The 20,453-nt window shown below is 40.9% G+C and overlaps 1 protein-coding gene across 4 annotated transcripts in view; it reads left to right on the top strand.

Annotated features, from left to right (window-relative positions):
* Window positions 1–20,453, top strand: part of CACNA2D1 (calcium voltage-gated channel auxiliary subunit alpha2delta 1) — a 683,143-nt gene that overhangs the window by 498,044 nt on the left and 164,646 nt on the right. For all 4 annotated transcript variants that reach the window (XM_073328631.1, XM_073328632.1, XM_073328633.1 and 1 more), the window contains exons 8-10: window positions 8,377–8,446; window positions 9,601–9,651; window positions 13,573–13,672. In XM_073328631.1, the coding sequence (XP_073184732.1) occupies window positions 8,377–8,446; window positions 9,601–9,651; window positions 13,573–13,672 (221 nt within the window). The remainder of the gene's footprint in view (window positions 1–8,376; window positions 8,447–9,600; window positions 9,652–13,572; window positions 13,673–20,453) is intronic.

The following is a 20,453-nucleotide window of genomic DNA, read 5'->3' as shown; positions in this document are numbered from 1 at the left end:
TTCTGCAGTTAATATTTAAGAAAAAACAAATGCCAAGAAAGATGTCATCTTCACTGGTGACATTCAGAAATGTTAGGCTCATTGTTGAAGTACTTTACAACCTCCAAACCTATGTGTATTCTTACCCCATTCAGCGTTGTATTTAGTTCACAGATACAAATAACCTCAGCTACAGGTGCATGTGAAGGATGAAATTCACTTTGACCATATAAAGACAGAAGTATTGGGTTCCATGCCCATGATCTGGCGGGAGGTGGTGGCTAAATACATTCCCAGCCCAAGGCAAGATACAGGGCTGCAGCACAGGGCCCACAACCACAGACCCTCCCCCTCCCTCCTTGGGGTGTTAGGAAGACTGGGCCTGTGGAATCATGGATTCAGTCACCCCTGGCCTAATGGAAGCCTTCCCAAATGCAAGCCAAATTGCCAGGCCATTTGAGGCTGAAGTTGAGCCTATCAGTCCACACCCAGACAGGCATGAGGTGCTAAGGAATGTGTCGTCACACTGCTTACACTCTCTTTCATCTGCTCAGGGTTAAGTGGTAGGGAAGGCTTCGCACGAGACAGTCTTTGCCAGGGAGACTTTCACTTGGAAAAAAAAATTAAAAAGCCTTTGCCCATGTAAACTAGTTTAGCCGTGGGATTGTCCACTGTAGCATAAACATTGCTTGTGTTGCTGCAGTCTGTGATCTCTTTCCTTTGTCCAATTGTTTGGACAATGTCATTTGCTAAAAATAAAGAACCGTGGAGAAGTGTTCTCTCTGATACTCACAGACAGAGACTTTTCAGCTGTGTGTGAGTGAGAAGGTATTCTGTTGTGAATACTGTATAGTTATCTTAAATATTTCCCTCAGAGAACTGGATGGAGTCCCTTCCACCATCTCTTCTCTACAGATTCAACTCTTCACCACTGGCGGCACCATCTGCTTGGTCAGGGCAATCCCCATGTCTCTTCTCCATAACCCTGCTAATTGGCAGCAGTGCCATCTGTGTCAGGAAGAGGACTGTCCTTTAAATTACCTCCTTTCCCACTCTGTGCCCCAGTTCAGCCTGGGATGGACTCCTCACTGCTGGGTGACCATTTCACCTCATCTTGTAACATTCATTTTGAGTTTTCCTCCTCTACAGTTGGTTGTTACAACCTACTGAGACAGGAGGTCATTCGCTCAGCGGCAACAGATTATGTCCCTTTGACCACTTTTTAGTAGCCAAAAGGATTGAACGCCGCTTGCATGACATGGATATATGGGGAGCTGGGGAGAAGGGGCAATCAGTTGTGAGGGTGTGGGCTGTCTGATCTCTGCTGCGATGGACATGGAAAAACTGGGTAGGAAGAGCTTATTTTTCATGATATAACTAGGTACTAAGGTCACAACAGTTGCACTAGTGTTATGTGGGGTCTTGTGCAGAATCTACATCAGCGTACAGAGAACCTATACAGGTTCATGATGATTAATGCAAGGGCAATGGCTAATAAAATGATAGTCATCTATGATTTTAATTATGGATAAGGCCCCTGATTTTGCATGTATTACTGAAATCTAGCTGGATAATACTGCTGAGTCACTGTTGCACCAGCTGTCTCCAAGTTGGTACTCATTTTAATGTAATTAGCTTAGGAGATAGCTGTTGAATACAGTTCACCATTAGTGTAGGCAGTCTCACATTCCAAACTTGAATTCGTTTGAGTGTCTTCAGTTGATATAAGAATTCCTGTTAAAATGGGAATAGTGGCAATGCATAGGCAGCTACTAGCTCTACCTCAAATGTCCTGTCTTGCTAAGCCAGTTTTATCTAACCTGGCAGTGGGGTCGCCTAGGCATATTTTCCTTGATGATGTTAGTCCCAAAGTGAACATTTCCTTAAGAGAATGTAAAATTTCCGTTAAAGTAATAGCTGTCTGATCCATGTTCAATAAAACATCGATTGATGCCAACATTCTCACTAATTATTAACCCTTCTAAAATTTTCCATTTTGGGGAAAAGACGATTTAAAGAATAAATTAAAGATAATTTGGGCAACGATTATTAAGAAGCTTGTGGCAAAATAGACTTGGTGCCATCAAGGATCTAATAAATACATTAAAATACAGTATAGCTTAGAAAACAACAAAACAACATAAACAAATCTTGCTTGAAATCTATCCAAACCTTTATCTCCATAATGCAAAGATTAGACAAAGAAGGGATATCAAATTAATATGATATGAAGTCTAACCATATGCCAGAGAAGAACAGCATCAAACAAGAGCATAACTAAAATATACTGTATGCAACAAAGAACCCTGCAGTGCTGACATAGTTCAAGGGTAACAGTATACTACAATGAAACATAAAGGTGTGGGTCTCTGATGCACTCTACAAGTCAGGTTCTAGCGTATCTGATTAAAATGGGAATTTAAAGCAATAGATTTTAGAAATGAAACTAAATGAAATCTTGAATGTTAATAGGGCTTTTAGAAGAATTATCTAATACCTTGTCAAATAATGTACTTTTATATTCAACAGACTTGGAGCCATATAGGGTACATCTAGATTGTCAGGCTCAACAGGTAGTGATCAATGGCTCCATGTCTAGTTGGCAACCGGTGTCAAGTGGAGTGCCCCAGGGGTCGGTCCTGGGGCCGGTTTTGTTCAATATCTTCATAAATGATCTGGAGGATGGTGTGGATTGCACTCTCAGCAAATTTGCGGATGATACTAAACTAGGAGGAGTGATAGATACACTGGAGGGCAGGGATAGGATACAGAGGGACCTAGACAAATTGGAGGATTGGGCCAAAAGAAATCTGATGAGGTTCAATAAGGATAAGTGCAGGGTCCTGCACTTAGGACGGAAGAACCCAATGCACAGCTACAGACTAGGGACCGAATGGCTAGGCAGTAGTTCTGCGGAAAAGGACCTAGGGGTTACAGTGGACGAGAAGCTGGATATGAGTCAGCAGTGTGCCCTTGTTGCCAAGAAGGCCAGTGGCATTTTGGGATGTATAAGTAGGGGCATAGCGAGCAGATCGAGGGTCGTGATCGTTCCCCTCTATTCGACATTGGTGAGGCCTCATCTGGAGTACTGTGTCCAGTTTTGGGCCCCACACTACAAGAAGGATGTGGATAAATTGGAGAGAGTCCAGCAAAGGGCAACAAAAATGATTAGGGGTCTGGAACACATGAGTTATGAGGAGAGGCTGAGGGAACTGGGATTGTTTAGTCTGCAGAAGAGAAGAATGAGGGGGGATTTGAGAGCTGCTTTCAACTACCTGAGAGGTGGTTCCAGAGAGGATGGTTCTAGACTATTCTCAGTGGTAGAAGAGGACAGGACAAGGAGTAATGGTCTCAAGTTGCAGTGGGGGAGGTTTAGGTTGGATATTAGGCAAAACTTTTTCACTAGGAGGGTGGTGAAACACTGGGATGCATTACCTAGGGAGGTGGTAGAATCTCCTTCCTTAGAAGTTTTTAAGGTCAGGCTTGACAAAGCCCTGGCTGGGATGATTTAATTGGGGATTGGTCCTGCTTTGAGCAGGGGGTTGGACTAGATGACCTCCTGAGGTCCCTTCCAACCCTGATATTCTATGATTCTATGATCTACACTGCAGTAAAAAACCCACACCACTGAGTCTCTGAGCCCTGGTCAGTTGACTCAGGCTTGCCACACTTGGGCTGTGGGGCTAAAAACTACAGTGTAGACATCCGGACTCATGCTTGAACCCAAAGGTATACACACTACATTTTTTAGCCCTGCAGCCTGAGCCCCACAAGCCTCGGTCAGCTGACCCAGGCAGGCCATGGCCATTCCACAGGTCTTTCATTGCAGTGTAGACTTGGCTAGCCAAAATGCAGTTCTTCTTATTAACAATAGTGGGTGTTCTGCATGCAGATCCAAGTCAGCATGCAGCCCTTAGAGAAGAACACCCCTTCTAATGAAGTTTCTATATAATATTAATCTATAATTACTTATCTTGTCATAGACAGCATTTACAAGCTTTAAATATTGATAAAATATAGATGGAGCTCAATCAAATTCAGATCAATGCAGGTGAAATGCCATCAACAAATTTCACTGTCTATTCCTCTGGAGCATCCAGAATATTTGGTTTAAAAAGGAAATATTTGTCACTTAAATTATATGATCATTTTCATGAAATGAAACATTTAGCTATATCTGGGCGAGATCCTCGGGTAGTTTAAATCAGCATAGTGTTATGGGCTTCAGTAGAGTTATGCCAGTTTGCACCAGCTGAATCTGTAAAAACAGGGATCATACCCTATGATTGGAGAATTGCTAATATAGTACCTATTTTTAAGAAAGGGGGAAAATGTGATCCGGGAAATTACAGGACCATTGGTTTGTCTTCAACTGTATTCAAAGTCTTGGAACAAATTCTGAAAGAGAAAGTAGTTAAAGACATAGAGATAAACAGCACCTCAAAAAAAAATTCAACATGGTTTTACAAAAAGTAGATTGTGCTAGACCAACCTGATCTCTTTCTTTGAGAAGATAGCTGATTTTTTAGACAAAGGAAATGCAGTAGATCTAATACACTTGGATTTCAGTAAGACATTTGATACAGTTCCACATGGGAATTTTTTTGTTAAATTGGAGAAGATGGGGATTAATACGAGAATTGAAGGTAGATAAGCAGCTGGTTAAAGGGGAGACTACACTGGGTCATACTGAAAGGTAAACTGTCAGGGTGGAGGAAGGTTACTAGTGGAGTTCCGCAGGAATCTGTCCTGGGACCAATCTTATTTAACATTTTTATTCATGACCTTGGCACAAAAAGTGGGAGTGTGCTAATAAAATTTGCAGTTGACACAAAGTTGGGAGGCCTTGACAGTACAGAGGAAGACTGGAATATCATACTAGAAGATCTGGAGGACCTTGAAAACTGAGTAATAAAAATGGGATGACATTTAATAGTGCAGAGTGCAAGGTCATGCACTTAAAGACTAACAACAATTTTTTTGCTGTAAACTGGGGCCATATCAGTTGGAAGCGACAGAGAAGAAGAAAGACCTGGGTGTACCGATTGGTCACAGGATGACTATGAGTCACCAATGTGATGTTGCTGTGAAAAAGGCTAACGCAATCTAGGAAGCATCAAGCAAGGTATTTCCAGTCAAGATAGGGAAATGTTATTGCCATTATACAAGGCAAGACTTCTTTCAGAATATTGTGTACAATTATTGTCTTCCATGTTTAAGAAAGATTAATTCAAACTGGAACAGGTGCAGAGAAGGGCTCCTGGGATGATCAGAGGAAAGGAAAGCGTACCTTATGAGAGGAGACTCAAGGAGCTTGGCTTTTTTAACCTAACAAAACAAAGGCTGAGGGGAGATACGATTGCTCTTAATAAATACATCAGAGGGATAAATACCAGGGAGGGAGAGGAGTTATTTAAGTTTAGCATCAATGTTGACACAAGAACAAATGGATATAAACTGGCCATCAACAAGTTTAGGCTTGAAATTAGACAAAGATTTCTAACCATCAGAGGAGTGAAATTCTGGAAGAGCCTACCAAGGGGAGCAGTGGGGGCAAAAAACCTAACTAGCTTAAAAACTGAGCTTGATAAGTTTATGGTGGGGATGGTATAATGAAACTGCCTACAATGGCATGGCGTCCATCTGTGATTGCTAGTAGCAAAAATCCTTAATGGCTGCTATGGGATATGAGATGGGGAGGGCTATGTGTTACTACAGAGAAATCTTTCCCAGGTATCTGGCTGCTGGGTCTTGCCAACATGCTCAGGGTTCTGCTGATCACTATGTTTGGGGTCAGGAAGGAATTTTCCACAGGTCAGGTTGGCAGAGACCCTGGAGGCATGGGTAACTTGAAGGTTTAAACCAAAGTAAATGATGGATTATTTGTAACTTGAAGTCATGATTTGAGGACTTCAGTAACTCAGCCAAAGCTTATGAGTCTGTTACAGAACGGGGTGGGTGAGGTTCTGTGGCCTGCAATGTGCAGGAAATCAGACTAGATTATCGTTATGGTTCCTTCTGACCTTAAAGTCTATGAGTCGATGAGCTAGGATCTGATCTATTAATCTATACCCCTTCAAAAGATTGATTCCATCTTAAATAAAAGCCCAAATCTCTACATTCATAGCACAAAAGACTGAGGTTAGAAACACTCCCGTGTAGGACAATCTTTCATCTTCTATCTGAATTACCATTAATCATAATATAAGATTGAAGATAGCAATTAAGGAGTCAGAACTATTTTTTTATCTGAAATAAAACTGACCACTCAAGAAAATCCAAGCATTTTTACAATTCAATTATCACAACAAATGGCTCAGGATTATTATAATTTTAATGATGTAACCAAAATATTTTAAAAGATGCTTTGGGTTGATATTAATGGACCTCACTGAACTGTCTGCTCCCAGTCTTTCGCAAGGAGACATTGATTGGGTGGGAGGGCTTGCTGAGGGATAATTTTGTATTCTGTGGTCAAGGTCTGTAATTGTGGGCATCAGTACAGTTTGATTTTGTTTGTATTTTGAATTACACTTTGTATGTGTGCCTAGACTACCCAATTTAAATAAACCTAAATGAATAAATTAAATACAAATCTCTCAACTCCCAGAGGGAGTATTTCAAGCAAGAATCTTCAGATCAATTTTAATAAATGAATTAGTCCGTGTGGATCACAAAAATAAAACTAGATATAATCAACCCTAAGCAAACACAAATTCTTGTTCCATCCAGGGCATCAAAATTAATGAATTGCTGTTGTCCTGTGTGTTAAGTCTTTGCATATCTCAGTAAATGCTGCTAAACTTGCTCAGAAATTTGAAATCCAGTCATTCTTAAAAATGATATTCTCTCAGACCTGGAAATTTCACGTAGAGAATATGAAGTGCTTTGCAGCTCTTGTGGTGCAGAAGACTGTGCTATGTGTTTTCTCCATGAATCAAAGTGGTATATATTTTTGTTTTTATGTTTTGTGGGTTGCACCTTGTGCAAGTGTTTGTATTTGAATAGTCAAATGCCAATGCAGACAATGGTCATTAACAATATAGAATCATTATACTCCTTTATGAATTGAATGCACAGTAACTCGTATCCGGGTTCTCTATATACATTGGTATATAACTGCTTTATATTTACCTTTTGTGTAGAGATGAGCCCAACCTACAAAACTCAATTGGATATGAATTTACCTAAAGTTCAAAAAATGTTTAAAACTGAATTCTTGGATCAGATTCACCTAATCTTGTATGTGTGTTCATAGTTTTAAAGTTCTTTATAATTATTTATTCAACACCAACAATGCAATTGGTGCTGCGCAAACAACAATATGTGTTCCGTGCCCCAAAGAGGTTACATTTCAGTTCAGACAAAAATAATATATGGCCTATGTTAGAAACGATAGTGGTCATTTTAGAAAGACTTAGTGGAAGTCGATATGACTAGAGAGATGTGAAAGAAGATAGAGATTTGAAATGCTGGAAAGGGAGATTGTCACAAGCATAAAATATAATGTCATCAGGAGAGACAGAACTCCTTTGTCCATCACATGAAGATCATCATCCCCAGCTTGACTCAGAGATTGGTCCTATAATTGGTATTCAATAATAAATAGTGATAATGTTGATGGTACATTTGGTCATGGGTTGTTGGTAACTAGTTATTCTGAATTTACACTGGTGTACCCAACTTCAGCATTTGTCCCAAGTATCTTTATTGCTTTGCTTAAGCATTTGAAGGCTCTCTAGATTCCAAAAGTGCAGAAAGAGTAATTATTAATATCTCTATCCTCTGGACATAGCTTGCTTTGATCTTTTTGTGTAGAGGACAATGGAGCTGATGTGTATTACAAAGATTAAGAATCTTCCTGATTTCTTCAGATTTCCCTCTTCTGGAGTTTTACAGACATAGATACTTTAGTTGCATGTCATTTTCAGGATACTTTTATGCCATATCTGTTTCCTAATTAAGGATTTCAGCCAAAGCCCATTTAAATCAGTGGAAAGACTCCTGTAAACTTCAATGAGCTTTGCATCAGGCTTGCGTTTCCATAGACCAGAATATTTTTAAAAGTTTGTTTTATAAAGTATCTGTTTGTCCTAAAAGGTTATCTCCCATCCCAAAAATACTTTGGGTGAAATCTTGGGACCATTGAAGTCAATGGCAATACTTCCCTTTGAAATGTTTTAATAAAAACAATATTTTTAGTAAAGTGTAAGAAGATAAAGAACATCCTAACATCCTACCACATGTTATTTATATAGTGCTAATAGTATGAAATATTGATATACCGCATATTAAAGGATTTTTAATGTTCTCTAAAAGTCTTTAGCATTATGTTATTTTCTTCAAATAATGTGCAATATACTGAAATGAATACAATATATCTTCTTTCATTTTTAGCCTCCCCATGGGTAGATAAAAGCCGAACTCCAAACAAGATAGATCTATATGATGTTCGCAGAAGACCATGGTAAGCTTTCTTTGGAGGACTGAAGCACATGAAATTGTCAACATAGTACATATTCTGATAAAAGACAAAATAAATAGTAAATATGGGCTAAATACTACACTAAACCCTCTTCTGATAATTTTTGAGGACTTAAAGTTCAAATTTTAAAATATTTTCACTTTGTAAACTCAGTTCAGCTTTTTTGGTAGGTGACATATATGCTATACCATATTGCTATACAGAAGGAATTTTCATGATAAAGACAAATACCCAGGTGGCATGACGATAAGACCATTAAACACTTGGATTGAAGGCAGCAAACCAAACCAAATTAGGATGATCAAAATGAACCATTTCCAGAATGATTTACAAACATGGTCCTAGAGGTTAGGCTAGTACTACAGTCACCAGAGCAGTGGACATTCTCTGAAAATGCTCTTTTTCAGTACTGACTTTTAGCATTTTTTCCATCAGAATACCATTCCATTTTTTCCTCGCTGTATTTTCTCATTTGTATTTTGCTCATTTTTATTTGTATTGGTTAAGTATACAGTCAAACCTGCCTAAGTGATCACCTCTGAAGAGAGACCATCTGTCACAAGCAACTACTTGCAGAGGCCACAGAACATTTTCCCCCTATAATTTAACTGGGAAGAAACTGCTATCTGGCTTCCCAGCTCTGAAGGCAGTGCCCCTGCCAGCAGCAATTCAAAAGTAAAGGTGGCAATGCCATTCCTTTGAAGAGAGACGGCATATTACAAGCAACCACATTTACTAATTCCCATGAGTGGTCACTCTTGCCACATTTTACTGTACTCTCATTAGAAAAACATCTTTCCCTGAGTTGGGCAGCTGTAATAATTCACCTGCTAACTTGTCATCAAGATATATTTAGCTCTCAAATCCTATTCACCCCTCTCTGTTGTCAACGTACAAGAACAGTGAATTCCTATGTACTGCCTCCAGGTCTCACTGTTGTTACTTGAACCTTGGTTTACCTAGAAGGAGAAGCAATGAGAAAAAGTGACAGTGCATGAATTTCCTACTGAAATGCAACTGGGGAGTTCCTTTGGTTCAGTTAGACTTGATTTTAGAGATCAGAGGGTCTTTGCATCAAATGTAGAGTGGTGTTTTCAAGTTTTTATCTTTCATATCTTTTCATTTGTTTATTTCAGGTACATCCAAGGAGCTGCATCTCCAAAAGACATGCTTATTTTAGTTGATGCGTAAGTGTTTAAAGACTGGATATTAATACTGGAGAGATGAAAAGCTATTTGGCACCTTTTGAACAAACTATTGCAAGCTGAAGAAGAGATGAGGTTAAAAATAAGACATTTGAATTGTTGAAAAAAACGGCCTTGATATTAGGATGTCTTTATGTCAGTGGTTCCCAAACTTGTTCCGCCGCTTGTGCAGGGAAAGCCCCTGGCGGGCCGGGCTGGTTTGTTTAACTGCCACAACCACAGGTTCAGCCTATTGTGGCTCCCAGTGGCCGCGGTTCGCTGCTCCAGGCCAATGGGAGCTGCTGGAAGCGGCGCGGGCCAAGGGACGTCCTGGCCGCCGCTTCCAGCAGCTCCCATTGGCCTGGAGCAGCGAACCGCGGCCACTGGGAGCCACAATCAGCCAAACCTGCGGACACGGCAGGTAAACAAAGTGGCCTGGCCTGGCAGGGGCTTTCCCTGCACAAGCTGGGGAACAATTTTGGGAACCACTGCTCTATGTCCATCTGATGTTGGACATAAACATCTCAATTACTGAAATAACCAATAGAAAATCTCTCAGGTGAATGCCAGAGCTTGTTGTGAAACACAGAAGAAAGTACTAGAAGCAAAGAGCTGGATTTGTCTGAGAATTAATTTGCATGGTTTGGTGACCAAAAGGATGAGAATTCATGTATGCTTAATGTATTGTATTCTAGCTCTCCACAGTTTATCTTAAACTGTTCAAAAGCCTAAAGTCCAACCCCTTCAGAGCTCTCAAAACATTAATCCCCAAACAGTAAAAATAAATACGTAAATGTGAGAATACACTGATTTTTTTAAAAAAACGACAGTTTTGAATGTAAAGCCAAAATGAAATACGGGGGAATGAACGTAGAGGGTAAAATGGCATATTTTTGGGACTTTAGCTGCATTGATTTGCTCCATTATTCAAATGGGGTTGTTCTACATTACAATAACATTAATGAAGATAATGTTATAAAATTCTATGACAAATTTACAGTGCCATTTCCCATTGTATAAATAAATCTGCCTCTGGTTTGGTATTTATATTCAGAGATTCATTCCATGCTGTGTGAAGACTAAGGGAAGAAATTCATAAAAACATTTCTCTGTACCCCTAGAATCATAGACTATCAGGGTTGGAAGAGACCTCAGGAGGTCATCTAGTCCAACACCCTACTCAAAGCATGACCAATCCCCAACTAAATCATCCCAGCCAGGGCTTTGTCAAGCCTGACCTTAAAAACTTCTAAGGAAGGAGATTCCACCTCCCTAGGTAATGCATTCCAGTGTTGCACCACCCTCCTAGTGAAAAAGTTTTGCCTAATATCCAACCTAAGCCTCCTCCACTGCAACTTGAGACCATTACTCCTCGTTCTGTCATCTGCTACCACTGAGAACAGTCTAGATCCATCCTCTTTGGAACCCCCTTTCAGGTAGTTGGAGGCTGCTCTCAAATCCCCCCTCATTCTTCTCTTCTCCAGACTAAACAAGCCCAGTTCCCTCAGCCTCTCCTCCTAAGTCATTTATTCCAGTCCTCTAATCATTTTTGTTGCCCTCCGCTGGACGCTTTCCAATTTTTCCACATCTTTCTTGTAGTGTGGGGCCCAAAACTGGACACAGTACTCCAGATGAGGCCTCACCAATGTCAAATAGAGGGGAACGATCATGTCCCTCAATCTGCTGGTAATGCCCCTACTTATACATCCCAAAATGCCATTGGTCTTCTTCACAACAAGGGCACACTGTTGACTCATATGCAGCTTTTTGTCCACTGTAACCCCTAGGTCCTTTTCTGCAGAACTGCTGCCTAGCCATTCGGTCCCTAGTCTGTAGCGGTGCATGGGATTCTTCCGTCCGAAGTGCAGGACTCTGCACTTGTCTGTGTTGAACCTCATCCGATTTCTTTTGGCCCAATCCTCTAATTTGTCTAGGTCCCTCTGTATCCTATCCCTACCCTCCAGCATCTGCAAACTTGCTGAGGTGCAATCCACACCATCCTCCAGATCATTTATGAAGATATTGAACAAAATCGGCCCCAGGACCGACCCTTGGGGCACTCCACTTGATACCAGCTGCCAACTAGACATGGAGCCATTGATCACTACCCATTGAGCCCGACAATCTAGCCAGCTTTCTATCCATCTTATAGTCCATTCATCCAGCCCATATTTCTTTAACTTGCTGGCAAGAATACTGTTGGAAACCGTGTCAAAAGCTTTGCTAAAATCAAGGAACAATACGTCCACTGCTTTCCCCTCATCCACAGAGCCAGTTATCTCGTCATAGAAGGCAATTAGATTAGTCAGGCATGACTTGCCCTTGGTGAATCCATGCTGACTGTTCCTGATCACTTTCCTCTTCTCTAAGTGCTTCAGAATTGATTTCCTTGAGGACCTGCTCCATGATTTTTCCAGGGACTGAGATGAGGCTGACTGGCCTATAGTTCCCAGGATTTTCCTTCTTCCCTTTTTTAAAGATGGGCAATACATTAGCCTTTTTCCAGTCGTCTGGGACCTCCCCTGATTGCCATGAGTTTTCAAAGATAATGGCCAATGCCTCTGCAATCACATCAGCCAACTCCTTTAGCACTCTCGGATGTAGCGCATCCGGCCCCATGGACTTGTGCTCGTCCAGCTTTTCTAAATGGTCCCAAACCACTTCATTCTCCACAGAGGGCTTGTCACCTCCTCCCCATGCTGTGCTGCCCAGTGCAGCAGTCTGGGAGCTGACCTTGTTCGTGAAGACAGAGGCAAAAAAGCATTGAGTGCATTAGCTTTTTCCACATCCTCTATCACTAGGTTGCCTCCCTCATTCAGTAAGGGGCCCACATTTTCCTTGACTTTCTTCTTGTTGCTAATATACCTGAAGAAACCCTTCTTGTTACTCTTAACATCTCTTGCTAGCTGCAACTCCAGGTGTGATTTGGCCTTCCTGATTTCACTCCTGCATGCCCGAGCAATATTTTTATACTCTTCCCTGGTCATTTGTCCAGGCTTCCACTTCTTGTAAGCTTCTTTTTTGTGTTTAAGATCAGCAAGGATTTCACTGTTAAGCCAAGTTGGTCGCCTGCCATATTTACTATTCTTTCTACAGATCAGGATGGTTTGTGCCTGTAACCTCAATAAGGATTCTTTAAAATACAGCCAGCTCTCCTGGACTCCTTTCCCCCTCATGTTGTTCTCCCAGGGGATCCTTCCCATCAGTTCCCTGAGGTTGTCGAAGTCTGCTTTTCTGAAGTCCAGTGTCCATATTCTGCTGCTCTCCTTTCTTCCCCTTGTCAAGATTTCCTTTGTTAAGCCAATGTCAAGAGTCTGGGGGAATCATCAGGCTTGAAGTGTCTCCAGATTGCTTTATACTGAAAAAAAATCTATTCATTGGTTCTTTGCCTCACTGGGAGAGATTGCATTTGATGTTTTTAAATGCAGTCAAATACTGCTGTATTGCAGAGGTGTGTTTTATCAGCATTTGCAATTCCACCCCTTCCTCCCTCCCAAAGTTTGAGCTTTGCCCTGAAACAAACATGCCGCAATTTAGATCCCTGAAAATATAACGCCTTGACTGAATAGAAGAGAGTAGAAGAATTTTTAGGGAACACACAATTTGTATGTGATAAATTCTCATGGCAATCATGAATTGAAAATGAGGAAAAGATGTGTCACTGTGGGTCATGGGTCAGGTGACAAAACTATTCTTCTGAACCACAAAGTTATGGCTTGGAGACTAACTCTGGAACTTTTTATTTTCTGTAACAAGTATTGCCATTGCAGAGCAACTCTTAAAGGTGAGACTTGGGGCTGAGTAAGCACTTCTGGAGCAATCTTGAGTATGAAAATATGGGAGCCAGTTTATAAAATCTAGTTCCACTGTATGTTTTCAACTGAACTCCTTCAATCCATTTTTTAACTTTTCTCTGTTATGCAGGAGTGGGAGCGTTAGTGGACTGACACTGAAGTTGATCCGAACCTCCGTCATTGAGATGCTAGAAACCTTGTCAGATGATGATTTTGTGAATGTAGTTTCAGTGAGTATCAATTCTTTCAGTAACTGGTAGTGGCATCAGTGATACAAGGAGGCTCTTTTCTGGGACAGAGTTGAGTACTTGGTTGTGTCTTAAACTGGACACACAGTGCTTCCAAGCTGAAATATGTGATGCAAACATTTTATTAAATATAATGAAAGGCACTGAAACTTTGAGACATGTGGATTTGAAATTAGAAGTGATTGGCTGATCCACGACTCTTCAAGGCAAAGTTTGCTTTTTACCATGATGCAAGAAAGCTTAATTTTAAGAAAATTTTGGTTTATTAGAGCAAAATTCTCTTTTTTAATCCACATTGTTGCTCTCTATTGAACATTATTCATTTGTTCTGCATGTGCAATTTCTACTGAGATCATCATATGCTTCCCAGCCTCAGTAGTGGAAAATATGAGAGCTGCTTATTTGAGATAGAATAATAAGATGAGGGTAAGGAGTTGATTCTCCACTGACTTTCAACTTGTTTACTCATTTATACCTGTGTATAACAGACTAAATCCTCAGCTGGTGTAATTTAGTGCAGTTCATGGTACATCATGACAAATGGTTAAGAGTGTATTGTTTAATATAGAAATTAATGGTGTGGGTGAACGGTCAGAGCTTAAATGGCTGAAAGAATCATAATATGGATCAATGACTATCAAGCCTCAAATGCCTGGTGGAGGACCCTCTTTGGACAATGGCAAGAACCACATAGCCGAGTTAGCAGGCTCTGCAGGGCAGACACAGACATGGCCATCGAGCCTCGGCTCTCTGTTGAATAAAGGTTGTGACATTCCAGAGTGTGCATCCTGCTACTATGCGCCACAGGTTAAACATTAAACTATTTTGCGTGGACAGTCTACTGGTATCAGTAGTTTTCACCACCCCAGTATCTCACCATCATCATTCACCAAACTTCACCAAAAGACTCATGGAACGAGTTTCCTACACAGTGCTGACAGGACTGAAAAGCTGGAAGCCGATATGCAACGATCTCCATATGAATGGCCTAGGTGGGGTGGTTGCATGAAATCCCAGACTGGGGGAGTCAGGAGTAACGGAGGAGCTGAGGGAGAGGGAAGTAATTTCTGGGAATGAACCTGGGAGTGAACCTTGGGGGTTGGTGGGAGAAGTATAGAACAAGGTTTTTCTGGGAGGTGGGAGGGATTGTTGAGGAGTTGGGGAGTCTCCCCCATGCAGATTCTGGCTGACCCTTAGTCTCTCATTCAGGCACATGTGCCTCTGTCCCCATGTGATTCTGCATCCCCATTCAGCCACCCCTCCACTGTCCCCATGTAGCCCTGCATCCCTTGTTCCCTATTCCCACGTGGCCCTGCACCCCCATTCCACCCCACCCTAGTCTGTCCCCTCCCACTAGCCCTTCTGAATCCTAGTCTGTAACCCCCCATTAGCTCCATGTCCCCTGCTTTGACTGTTCCCTCTTCCCCATATCCCATGCATCCTAACCTGGCTCCACGGGCAGGGCACTGTGAGTACCACAGCTGGCTGCTGACTTCTATTACCAGTTAACTGGCTGCTCTCTGTTCTGGCACCACTGGGTGGGAGAAAGGTGTAACTGCAGCTCTTCTCTGGCAGAATGTATTTTCCAGAGAGAAAAAATCTGAAGGGGACATGAATTCTGCACGTGCACAGTGGCGCAGAATTCCCCCAGGAATACTTAAGGGAAAATATTCTTCTGATTAAATAACTGGACATGCCGTTGACATATGGCTGACACTAGGATTAGCTCCTGCAGCACCAAGGAAAGCTGATTGCCTATCTCCCATAGCTTGGCAAGGACTCCAGAATTTCTTCAACCACTTTTACACCTTGGTAGTCTTAGCAGCCAGAAAGATGATGCACGGCTTCTGTCAAGGTTCCTCCCTCACTCTGAACTCTAGGGTACAGATGTGGGGACCTGCATGAAAAACCTCCTAAGCTTATCTTTACCAGCTTAGGTCAAAACTTCCCCAAGGTACAAAATATTCCACCCTTTGTCCTTGGATTGGCCGCTACCACCACCAAACAAATACTGGTTACTGAGGAAGAGCTGTTTGGAAACGTCTTTCCCCCCAAAATACTTCCCAAAACCTTGCACCCCACTTCCTGGACAAGGTTTGGTAAAAAGCTTCACCAGTTTGCCTAGGTGACTACAGACCCAGACCCTTGGATCTTAAGAACAATGAACAATCCTCCCAACACTTGCACCCCCACTTTCCTGGGAAATGTTAGATAAAAAGCCTCACCAATTTGCATAGGTGACTACAGACCCAAACCCTTGGATCTGAGAACAATGAAAAAACATTCAGTTTTCTTACAAGAAGACTTTTAATAGAAATAGAAGTAAATAGAAGGAAAGAAATCACCTCTGTAAAATCAGGATGGTAGATACCTTACAGGGTAATTAGATTCAAAACATAGAGAACCCCTCTAGGCAAAACCTTAAGTTACAAAAAAGATACACAGACAGAAATAGTTATTCTATTCAGCACAATTCTTTTCGCAGCCATTTAAAGAAATCATAATCTAACACATACCTAGCTAGATTACTTACTAAAAGTTCTAAGACTCCATTCCTGGTCTATCCCCAGCAGAAGCCGCATATAGACAGATGGAGACCCTTTGTTTCTCTCCCTCCTCCCAGCTTTTGAAAGTATCTTGTCTCCTCATTGGTCATTTTGGTCAGGTGCCAGCGAGGTTACCTTTAGCTTCTTAACCCTTTGCAGGTGAGAGGAGCTTTCCCCTGGCCAGGAGGGATTTCAAAGGGGTTTACCCTTCCCTTTATATTTATGACAGCTTCTAACCAGGTTGTTCCTTCCTGTCTGGTAAAGTGCCAAAGAAGAATAACTTTTTAAGGAAGGAAGGTTTGTTCTTCTGGAATTGCAGATCTATATGGACAGCTACCAGGCCAGGATAGCTCTTTCAGCTTTGGTATCAGATGCTTCCACTGCTTAGATCATTTGCCAGTGGAGCATAAGTAGAGGCTGTCTTAGGGGGATGTAGAGTCAAGCAAGAATCCTATTCTCTGACACTTCTGTTGATGTTACGACAGACATCATCTGTCGTCTTTACTTTTGGATTAAGTTCTCCACGCTCTCACTTAATTGAGGCAAAGAGCTGAGTTATACATCTTCTCATTAGAGAGTGTGTGTGTGTGGGGGGGGGTTCTTTAGTATAGTGAAGAGGACCCTTGAGCAAATAAGACATAAAGTAAACCAGGTCCATTGCAAGGTCAGTGGAGGGAGGATTCATACAGCCTGAGCAAAGGAAGCATTACGTCGTCTTCGTTTGGTTATCAGACACAACACCTTTCACTTGATGGTTTCTGTTTTTATATCCAGAAACCCCACTCTTGACAACAGAAGACTAGGTAAAGAGAAACATGCCAGACAGAGGCAGCTGCAATGTCAGCTGCCCATACATCTGTTTCACTTGCTAGTCTTGAGTGTTAAAGTATTACTTGAAAGCCTAGAACCAGCTTGCATGTGGCTTTCCTGACTCTCCCTTCCTCCTTTTGCAGACCATCTGCTCTGTTTCATTGCAGAAGGGAGTGGAATTGCTGTGAATTATTGATTGCTATAGATTGTTCAGTTCAGTTACTTGATCAAATTCCACCTCATGCTATATCTGAATTCTCCTTCCTAATTCCTTGGCAAGTATCCCTCTCATCAGATGAATCTCAGTGCAAAGGTGGATTTTGTCCTAAGAATGGGGCTACAGAAGTTCTATGGCCTGTGTAGGACAGGAGGTCAGACCAGATGATCACCGTGGACCCTTCTGGCCTTAGAATCTATGAAATTGCTCAGTGCTACAGAAGGGAGAGGCTTCTATTCAAGGTATTTCTTCATGCTGAAAACCAAAGATGGCTTTTGCTCCATTATGAATCTTCAGAAATTGACCTATTACACCAGGAAGTTAATGTTCAACATGCTGACCCTGGATTCCATCATTCCTGCTCTTGCCTCTTAATACTTGTTCTGGACTTCTGGCTTGAAAGTTGCTTATTTTCACATTGCAATCAAACTGGCACACAAGAGGGCCTTTATTTCTATGTAGGCAACAGTTGCTACCCATACAAAGTCTCACTCTTCAGCCTGTGTACAGCACCAGGATCATTTGCCATGTGATTGGTAGTAATTCCTGTTTTCTTCAGGTTTCCTTGCATCCATGTGTATCTGTAACTGGAGGCCTGGCATGAACCTAGTTTTCTGGAAGGATAATAAAGCTCAGGCTTGCAGAGGAGGTATATCTCCAAAATGTATGCCTGGGCAGAGGCAGTAAACTCAAAAAATTACAGTTACTGTGATTTCTTTAACTTTTCTTCCTAAATCTGTAGATTCAAGAAATATTGTAATTTAAAACAGTCTCTTGGACTAGCATTGCTTTTCAAGCTCTTGCCTGGGATTGAATATGCCAAGTTCTGAACATCAAACCTGTGTGATGGGAAAATAGATTATTTTGGTGTAGTTTGTTTTTAAAAAGTGGGGAACCGTAGAATACCATGGCTTAGCCTGGAGCATTTTTTATTTTTATTTTTTTATGACTGAACTATACAACTCTGAATATAGGAATTTATAATGGAAGCACTGACAGACCCTTAAAGCCAAGAGACTGCATGTGTGGTGAGTAACTATGTAATGATTTTGGAGATAATTTTCAACTTCTATTGATAAATTATAACCAGGCTGCAGGGAAAAAGTCCTGAAATAACACTTTCAAAATATCTTTGAACACGATTTACTGCTTCATTTTTTATCTCTCAGTCTACTTAGCCCTCTCTTCTAGTAGTATGGAAGGAAGTTTTATGGAAGTCACATTTTCTGCCTTAAAGTTCTTAATAGTGAATTAGAAGGTTTTCTTTGGTTTGAACTGCAGTGGAAAATACCTCATGCTCATTTGTTTATTAAAGCAGAAAAACCTTTTCACTAATGTAAATGGTGATGGCTGCCAAAATGAATTGAAATCTCATTGTTTGGTCCTTTTGGATCTTCTCCGGTTTAAGAGAAAAGGGCCAGATCCTCAGCTGGTGTAAATTAGCATGGTTTATTGCGTTCCATGGAGCTATGCCAGTTTTTGGCAGCTGAGGATCTAGTCCCAAGTTCATTTTTTCCTGCTGCTTTAGACAAGAACTTTATAGTCTTACCAACCTAAGTGTTCAAAATTACTAAGTTATTGTACCTTTAGGTTATCCTCGGTTGGTTATGTGTGGCAGACTTCAAAGCTTGAGTTTCCTTAATTATTCAGCTTGTGTTAGGCTGAGTGGTTTTAGGTGGAAATGAATGGACAAATTGAGATGGTTGCATTATCTCATGCGTTTACAATCTATCATGTCATTACCAGGGGAAAGGACCTAGAAGGGATATAAGTACCTGCCATTTAGTGGGTCGGCTGTGGTGGTGACCCCCACAATCAGGCTCTTCCCAATCTCTGCTTAAGGCCTCTCCAGACTTTCCCCCTCAGCCCCTCTGGCCTGTTTCCCAGGCTTCCTGCCTGACCACAACGGAGAACCTACTTCAGGTCCTGCCTTGATCCAGGATCTCTGTAGCCTATGCTCCAACCATGCACAACTAATAATGAATAGCAAATACACATGGGAAACTCATGAGGAGTTCATAGATGGAAATGTTGTTAGCGTGAAGTATTAGTTGAATAATTTGGAATGAAGAACATTGTTCACTATGAATACCATTCCCAGCCCTAGGCATGACCAACTTTAACTATATCCAGCATGACCAAAGTGCCTGCTGAAATATGTGTACATGAACATACATGCACAGTCATGTACATAGGGGAACTTATGCTCTTTTTTTTTTCTTGACCTTTTTTTTTAATGTGGAGCAACTGTTGTGTTTTTTTTTTTTCTGTTGCTCATATATCCTTTTGAATACTTGGGAAATCCTCCTCGCTTTACTCAAGTGAGCTAGGCAAGCAAGATCCGGTACTGTATGAAAATAAGGATTCATCACATCAAAGGAGTTAAATACCATTTGAATGCTTTCGCAGTAACCTCAGCAGATGAATTATAACCCCTGCAGAATATCAATATATTTTCTAATCCAGTGAACATTTGTGATGCTTTTGTGGTGTGTGCTAGTGTTTAGAGACTTCATTGTGGAAGTCAAGGATAGTTTTGTTTTAGGGCATTTATACTCATGGGAAGTCAAGGCCCACAGATCTGTGCATAACAGAATATGACATCTTTTAAATATTTTTCTACACTGCAGTTTGGAAAGTGGTGGTGGTGTTGTGTATGTATACCATTTAAATATAGGCTATATCTTTTGAGTATCACAATTCAGTTTTTATAACCTATATTTTTAAGTGTCTAAAACCCTATTTTGGATTGCAGTTGTAAAACAAGATTGAATTTCAACTATGACATTTTGCTTTCTGTGACAAGAAAATGGGATGTGTATGCCACAGATAGGAAAGCAAGTTTGAAATGATTTTACTGCCACAAGGTTTTCTTCAGGCAAGGGAAGTAAAAATAGAACAACTTTGGTTCAGTCATATTTTGTTTTTAATGATGTTTTTATTTTTTTATTTTATTATTTCTTTAATTTTTCCACAGCCCAGCCAAAATCTCAAAGCCAAGTCAAACACTGACAGCATGGCACTAAATATATATAAATGATGACAATGAGAATAAAATAGTCCACTTTAAGGATTTTTTTATATAACTTTAAATTTAGGTGGCATTCACCCAACACAAAATTGACATTAATTGCTGTGGTGATTATTGATTTTAATAGTTCGTTTACTTTTTGTTTCACTTAAACTGGTT

This window comes from Lepidochelys kempii, chromosome 1 (genome assembly GCF_965140265.1).
Source record: "Lepidochelys kempii isolate rLepKem1 chromosome 1, rLepKem1.hap2, whole genome shotgun sequence".
NCBI classification, from domain to species: domain Eukaryota; kingdom Metazoa; phylum Chordata; order Testudines; family Cheloniidae; genus Lepidochelys; species Lepidochelys kempii.
This window is presented reverse-complemented; position numbering and strand designations above follow the sequence as displayed.